A 7,500-nucleotide genomic window follows, 5' to 3' on the forward strand; every position below is an offset into this window, starting at 1 on the left:
TATACTAAATGTTTTGTTAATTATGGAAGTTCCCAACACCAGTAAATTGGGGGAAAAAAATCCTGAATGTAATACTGCTTGATGCCAAAATTATTCTCGTCACATCAATAGAGATTCATTGCTATTCCTAAAGCACAAGTTGGAAAACCACATGACAACATACAGCCAGACCATTTATGGAATTAACGACATTACAGAGACATCCCCTAAAAAGCAATAAAAGTCCGAGATTGCGAAATGAATAAAAAACATCTCGTCTTACCTTTTTAGATTTCAGGGCCTTTTGGATGAAGGTGATGGTGACGATGATGTATCCTAAACCGAAGATGATCCAGATGAAGGATATGATTTTGTACAGCCACACCAGGACGTAGTCGGTTTCTTGACGGCCTGTTGTAAATAAGAGAAACTGGAATGAGGGGGGCTTAAATAGTAACAGGAATGAGGGGGGCTTAAATGGTAACAGGAATGAGGGGCATTTGATGGTAACTGGAATAAGAAACTGGAAGGGGGGGCCCTTTAATAGAAACTGGAATCAAGGCCCTTTAATGAAAACGAATAAGGGACCTTTAATGATAACAAGAATGAAAGACCTTTAATGGAAACTGGAATGAAGGACCTTTGAAGGAAAGTGGAATGAAGGATCTTTAATGAAAACTGGAATGAGGGTTCTTTAATTGAAATTGAAATTGAAATGAGGGGCATTTAATGGAAACTGGAATGAAGGACCTTTAATGGAAACTGGAATGAAGGACATTTCATGGAAGGTGGAATGAATACCTTTAATGAAACCTGGAAGGAGGGTTCTTTAATTGAAATTGAAATGAGGGGCATTTAATGGAAATTGGAATGAAGGACCTTTAATGGAAAGTGGAATGAAGGACCTTTAAAAGAAAGTGGAATGAAGGATCTTTAATGAAAACTGGAATGAGGGTTCTTTACTTGAAATTGAAATGAGGAGCATTTAATGGAAACTGGAATGAAGGACCTTTAATGGAAACTGGAATGAAGGACGTTTAATGAAAAGTGGAATGAAGGACCTTTAAGGAAAACTGGAATGAGGGTTCTTTAATTGAAATTGAAGTGAGGGGCATTTAATTGATACTGGAATGAGGGGCCTTAACTGGAAATTGGAAAAGAGGTGTTGATGCTTCGACTGACGAGGTTTAGTGATAAACAAATTCAATGTGGATTGGTGATGGTGAGAGATTTTGGTTTGATCACACACAGAAAACCAACCTAGTATGGGGGCCCCTGACTAGTACAGCTTTGCTGCTCATGGTGATACGCAAACTTTTCACACGTTAAGGTATCCCCACTCAGAAAGTACAAAAATTCACATCCAAAATAATAATCATAAAAACAAGAGTAACAATAACTACTATTGCTATTAATTACAAATTATATAAAGTATGTAGAAAGCAGCATATTCATTTAATGACAAGTAATCTTATTTCATTCTGCTACAAGTAAGCAACCAGACTATAACTACATATAAAGACACAGGCATAATCTAAAGTTCCCAACTCACCTTACATATAATTTCCTTTTGTGTTTGCGTGTAAGAAAAAATAATACAGTTTTATATTAAACGATGCTTCAGGGAAACTACTTTTCAGTTAAATTTTTGCTGTTTTTTAGTTTCATTTAGAAAAAACTGCTTAAGTAGTCAAAGGCTAAGTGGCGATGCATAAAAATTATATTTCATTGTATTTAACTCTCTCTCTCTCTCTCTCTCTCTCTCTCTCTCTCTCTCTCTCTCTGAATATTTGTCATTTAGTTAAATTTTCTACAATCGGAGATAAATTCCAATATTCGGTATTAACTAATTTTATAGTTCTACTCGAGTAAAAAAATTCAATTTATGTTTACTTTACAAATAATAGAGACGAAATGTTTTATTGAATAAAACCCGACTATTTACCAGATACAAAAAGCATCCATCTTACAAGAGACGCTAAAGATGTTGACATTTCTTATTGTAATTCTAAGATAATTAACCAAAATACAAACTGAAATAAAACAGAAATGCCATTTGCTATCAATGTCTCGTACCTCTAACGTTGATAACGTGAGAGACAACGTGACTGGCTATGACGTCATCAAGGGGTGTGGCTTATTTCGCCGGGAATCTCTGCAGTGACTATACACTTGAAAATTTGCATCAAAAACACGGTAAATGGCTAGTAACATTTATTCAAGGATTTTTACAGTTTCAAAACGGATATATTGACGTAAAGGAATGATATTACGGTCACTAACCCGTAAAAGATAATAACAAAGTATGGTGAAATTACGGTCGCCAGTATTTTACTGAAATACGGTTGATAACAGTATATTTTTACGGTCAATTTCTGATTAAAATCACGGTTTTTTTAACAGTGTAGTTTAAGAATCCAAAAATGCCATTTCCTACCTCCAACGTAGTCCCCGAAGCCGATGGTCGTAAGCGTGATGAAAGCGTAGTAGAAGGAATCCAGATAATCCCATCCTTGCTCCACTGCAACCAAGACGGCGGAAGGAAGGACCAAGAAGATAATGAATCCTGGCAAGAGATAGCATATGGCATCGGCGGCCACTGCCATCCAGGATGATTGGTAGCGCTTGGCCCTGGCTCTCACGCGAGAATTGACGACCTGCGGGGAAAACAGAAGTACTTAATTTTAGATACAGAACATGTAAACAGGAGTACTTGGCTTTAAATACAGAACATGCTGTTGTTTTTTGTAAATTGCTTGGCCCTTCTGGAGAAGCACGGGCTCTTGGAATTCTGTAACCTGTAATATATATGTATGTGTGTATATATATGTATCTATATATATATATATATATATATGTGTGTGTGTGTGTATGTGTATATATATATATATATATATAAAACGATTTATTTTGTTTTCATTAAGAAGATGTTTCACACTTTCGTTAATAACTTTCTGTTACATGTTTTTCGTGTCTTTTACTTCAAACTAGGTATAAATACAGAACATGTAAACAGAAGAACTTGGTTTTAGATACACAAAATAGTCATTTATTATTATTATTTATCATATTTCCATTAACATTTCAGTTCTAAAAAGAGACGCATTTTGGGAAATCAAGAATTCTACCTCTGAATTCATTAGGTTACTAATTATAATGTATCTAAATACTGTATATATAGAAAAAGAAAAAAAACTCCAAAAACGTAGTAATCAGAAAAAAAACTCAATAGAATCGATAAAACTAGAAGAAATTGTAAAATAGAAAGAAATCTATAGAATATAGGCAAATGCATTAAACATATAAACATTCTCAAGAGCAGAAAATAAAACATGAAAAGACATATATATTCACCCTTTTTTTTTTATAAAAAGGGTGATTATATAAATTCTGCATGAATCAATCACGGAAAAGTCATAACGAATTACAGTTCGAGAACCAGGCTAAAAAAAAAAAAAAAGAGAGAAAAAAAAAATTCTGAATACGAAAGGACACAAGACTTAGAGCATCAGCTTTGACTTACCTTGGTTGAGAAGAAGTCCGCCAACGTGGCTATGACAATTCCGTTCAGCGGGACACCAACCGTAGCGTACAGGATGCAGAACACTTTACCCCATGCCGTGCTGGGAGACATATGGCCGAAACCTAACGGAATATTATTATTATCATTATTATTATTATTATTATTATTATTATTATTATTATTATTATTATTATTATTATTATTATTATTATCAATTTCTAAACTATAACCCTAATTGGAAAAGCAGGATGCTATAAACCCAAGGGATCCAACAAGGAAAAATAGCCCAGTGAGGCAAGGCAATAGGGAAATAAATAAACGATATAAGAAGTAATGAAAATTAGAATAAAATATTTTAAAAACATTAACAACAGTCAAACAGATATTTGATTTGTAAACTATAAAAGGACTTATATGGTCAGTCTCTAGGGCATTGTCCTGCTTGCTAGGGCAACAATCACTGTCCCTTCCCTCTGCTATTCATATATATCCACATATAGATCCAACAAGGAAAACTAGCCCAGTGAGGAAAGGCAATAGGGAAATAGATAAACGATAAAGGAAGTAATGAAAATTAAAATAAAATATTAAAAAAAACATTAACAACATTCAAACAGATATTTGATTTGTAAACTATAAAAGGACTTATACGGTCAGTCTCTAGGGCATTGTCCTGCTTGCTAGGGCGCAATCACTGTCCCTTCCCTCTGCCATACATATAAATCCACATATAGATCCAACAAGGAAAAATAGCCCAGTGAGGAAAGGCAATAGGGAAATAAATAAACGATATAAGAAGTAATGAAAATTAAAATAAAATATTGTAAAACATTAACAACATTCAAACAGATATTTGATTTGTAAACTATAAAAGGACTTATATGGTCAGTCTCTAGGGCATTGTCCTGCTTGCTAGGGCGCAATCACTGTCCCTTCCCTCTGCCATTCATATACTGTATATCCACATACAGACTAAACCGCAGCCATTCAAAGTCGAACACGGAAGGGCTCTTCCATACCTATGGTGGTGATGACGGTGAAGGTGAAGAAGAAGGAGTTCCACAGGGACCAAGTGAGCGGTTCGTCCTCCCCGAGCTGCAGGAAGTCGTGGCTGCAACTACCGCCGATGTCGAAGAGGATCTCCTCCACCACCGGCTTCGTCTCGTTCGTAAGATTCGAGACCACATCTGCAAGGAGAGTCGAAGTTAGTTATAAGACACTATCTCTCTGTATACAGGTTCTCTCTCTCTCTCTGTATATATGTAAGAGTAAAAAAAGGTTCTCTCTCTGTATATATATATATATATATACACATATGTATATATATATATACATACATATATATATATATATATATATGTAAGTGCAAAAATATCTTCTCTTTCTCTGTATATATATATGTATGTATATATATATATATATATATAAGTGTGTGTGTATGTGGAAAACTCTCTCTCTCTCTCTCCTCTCTCTCTCTCTCTCTCTCTCTCTCTCTCTCTCTCTCTCTCTATATATATATATATATATATATGAGTATGTGTTTACAATAAGCTCTTTTAAACACTTCCAGTACTCATATATTCTTTCCTTAGATGTAAAATTCTATTAAATGTAAGACATGTACGTTGTTTCAAACTAAATATGTACAATTAATGAATACAGAACTGATAACTAATGTTGTTTAGAATTGATTTGGTATATAGCACAGACAAAAAATAAATAAAAACTTCTGCAACAGTAAATTTGCAATAAAATCAAGAACCATTCAGTAAAATTTTGTCGATTCATCATTTTAAGGAAATCGATGGCTTTATGTAACAAAAACAAGATAAAAAATTAATATTAAATATCAATGATTTATAAGCATTCAATATAACAAACATAATAATAAGAAATTCCTCCAATTTATAAATAAGAAAAACATGCCTACAAAATGCAAGGTTATAACAGTCCAAATATCCAAAGGTTATATCCAGTGTACATGCCAAGTATGTGCAAATGCATTATGAAATACCGACACTTTATGCAAATACGAATAATTACTGCTCTTCCTTATAGATGAGGAAGCTGAGCTGCTTTGAACTGCTTTTTTACTTTTTGTAATGTAACATATTGCAGTTACTTATAGTAATGTAAGATATTTCTAATGGAAGGTTAATTTTTTTCTAGCATTGACAACAAGAAAAACATTCTCCGTTTTAATATCAGAGAGTATTCACTTTGACGACAGCATTTGGAATTCAAAATTCAAGAGATCCATAAGAACATTAAATTTTTCACCTAAATCTTCCTGTATAGCAACAATAACAAATGCAGCCGCTTCCAGTCCACTGCAGGACAAAGGCCTCAGACATGTCTTCATTATTTCTGGAGTTTGACCATTTTTATCAACATACTGGCTACAGCGGATTGGTGATATATGGAGACTTTAGACTGATCCCTCAAAGCAAACCAACCTAGTATGGGTGTCCTTGACTAGTATAGATTTGCTGATCATAGCGATACACAAACCTTTTCACCACGTTAAGTTATCCCAACTTAGAAAGGGAAATCACATATAATGTTTATCACACATTTCTGACCAGACTTTGCATCTTAAAAAATTCATTTTTTCCCAAGCATTATTGCTTTTAACGATCTTTATCAGTACTTGAATTCTTTAAAGGAACTTGCCATGTCATGGCCATTACGACTTAAAAAAAAGTATTTATCTCAAGCATTGTTGCTATTAATGATTTTTATCAGTACTTGAATTCTCAAAAGTAATTTGCGATGTCATGGCCATTACGACTTCAAAAAAAAAAAGGTTTATTTTTATCAAGCATTCTTGCTCTTAACGATGTTTATCAGCACTTGAATTCTTTAAAGGAAATAGCGACGTCATGACAATTACAAACTGTCTTTCATCATCATCATCATCATCATCATCATCATCATCATAATACTTTATTATTATTATTATTATTATTATTATTATTATTATTATTATTATTATTATTATTATTATTATTATTATTATTTATAATGATTAAAAAATTTACGAAGCAAGTGTTCACAAAACAAAATTCCAAACTATGAAAAGAGCAAAATTAACGAAAAGAAGAATTGCTTAAAGATGAAAATTTTTTACAAATGAGAAAAGAAAATAACAATAAGAATAATTTACAAAAACCTGAGTATATGAAATTCCATGAACATTAGAAAAAAAAAACCTTCTAAAATAATTTTGTAGCGATTTCAACTCATAAGTTGATATGCTACTTTTTGTCGGCTTCTCTAGCAAAGCTAAAGACTACGTATAAAACCAACAAGTTTTTTTTTTTTTTTTTTTTTTTTTTTACCAGATCAAATTCAAGATACTTTTACAAGTTGGGTACACTTTCTCTCAGTCTCCATCTCTTTTGCTTTACTCATTAATTAGTATCTTCCCACCTTCTTAAATTTATTACCTTCGCCAAACGTCGTTGCGAAAGTTGTTTTGGTAGACGGTATGTATCTATTTGTTTGTACGTCTGTCTGTGTGTTTGCGATTCGCATAACTCAAAAACTATTTGACCGAATCTCATGAAATTTGGTGGGATGATGGGCCATGATCCAAGGACAATTTGATTTTTGGGAGTGATTGGGTCAAAAGTCAAAGCCAAGGTCACAGAATGGTGAAAAATGTCTTTTTCCCGGATCGTGGCCAATTTTTATCTGATTTGCATGAAACTTGTGCCAAAATGTGCATAATTCAATTGCACTTCCTTTTCAGGAATGTGTTTATTATTTCAGTGAATTATTTTATTCTCGAGAATTTCACTTTTATTCCTTCTTCTTCTTCTTTTTCTTCTTCTATAATTGCATGGCGAAATATGGCTGTCTTCTTCTTCTTCTTCTTCCATAATTGCATGGAGAAATATGACTGTCTTCTTCTTCTTCTTCTTCTTCTTCTATAATTTCATGGCCAAATATGGCTGGTCTGACCCCACTAGGATTTTTTGCTGGTTGTCAAACTG

The 7,500-nt window shown here is 33.3% G+C and overlaps 1 protein-coding gene across 2 annotated transcripts in view; it reads right to left on the reverse strand.

Annotated features, from left to right (window-relative positions):
• LOC137646082 (potassium channel subfamily K member 2-like) overlaps positions 1–7,500 on the reverse strand; it is a 127,434-nt gene that overhangs the window by 5,527 nt on the left and 114,407 nt on the right. For both annotated transcript variants that reach the window (XM_068379260.1, XM_068379261.1), the window contains exons 3-6: positions 4,522–4,689; positions 3,503–3,624; positions 2,417–2,636; positions 263–390 (exon numbers count right to left, since the gene is read on the reverse strand). In XM_068379260.1, coding sequence (XP_068235361.1) covers positions 263–390; positions 2,417–2,636; positions 3,503–3,624; positions 4,522–4,689 — 638 coding nt within the window. The remainder of the gene's footprint in view (positions 1–262; positions 391–2,416; positions 2,637–3,502; positions 3,625–4,521; positions 4,690–7,500) is intronic.

Source organism: Palaemon carinicauda, chromosome 8, assembly GCF_036898095.1.
Source record: "Palaemon carinicauda isolate YSFRI2023 chromosome 8, ASM3689809v2, whole genome shotgun sequence".
NCBI lineage: Eukaryota > Metazoa > Arthropoda > Malacostraca > Decapoda > Palaemonidae > Palaemon > Palaemon carinicauda.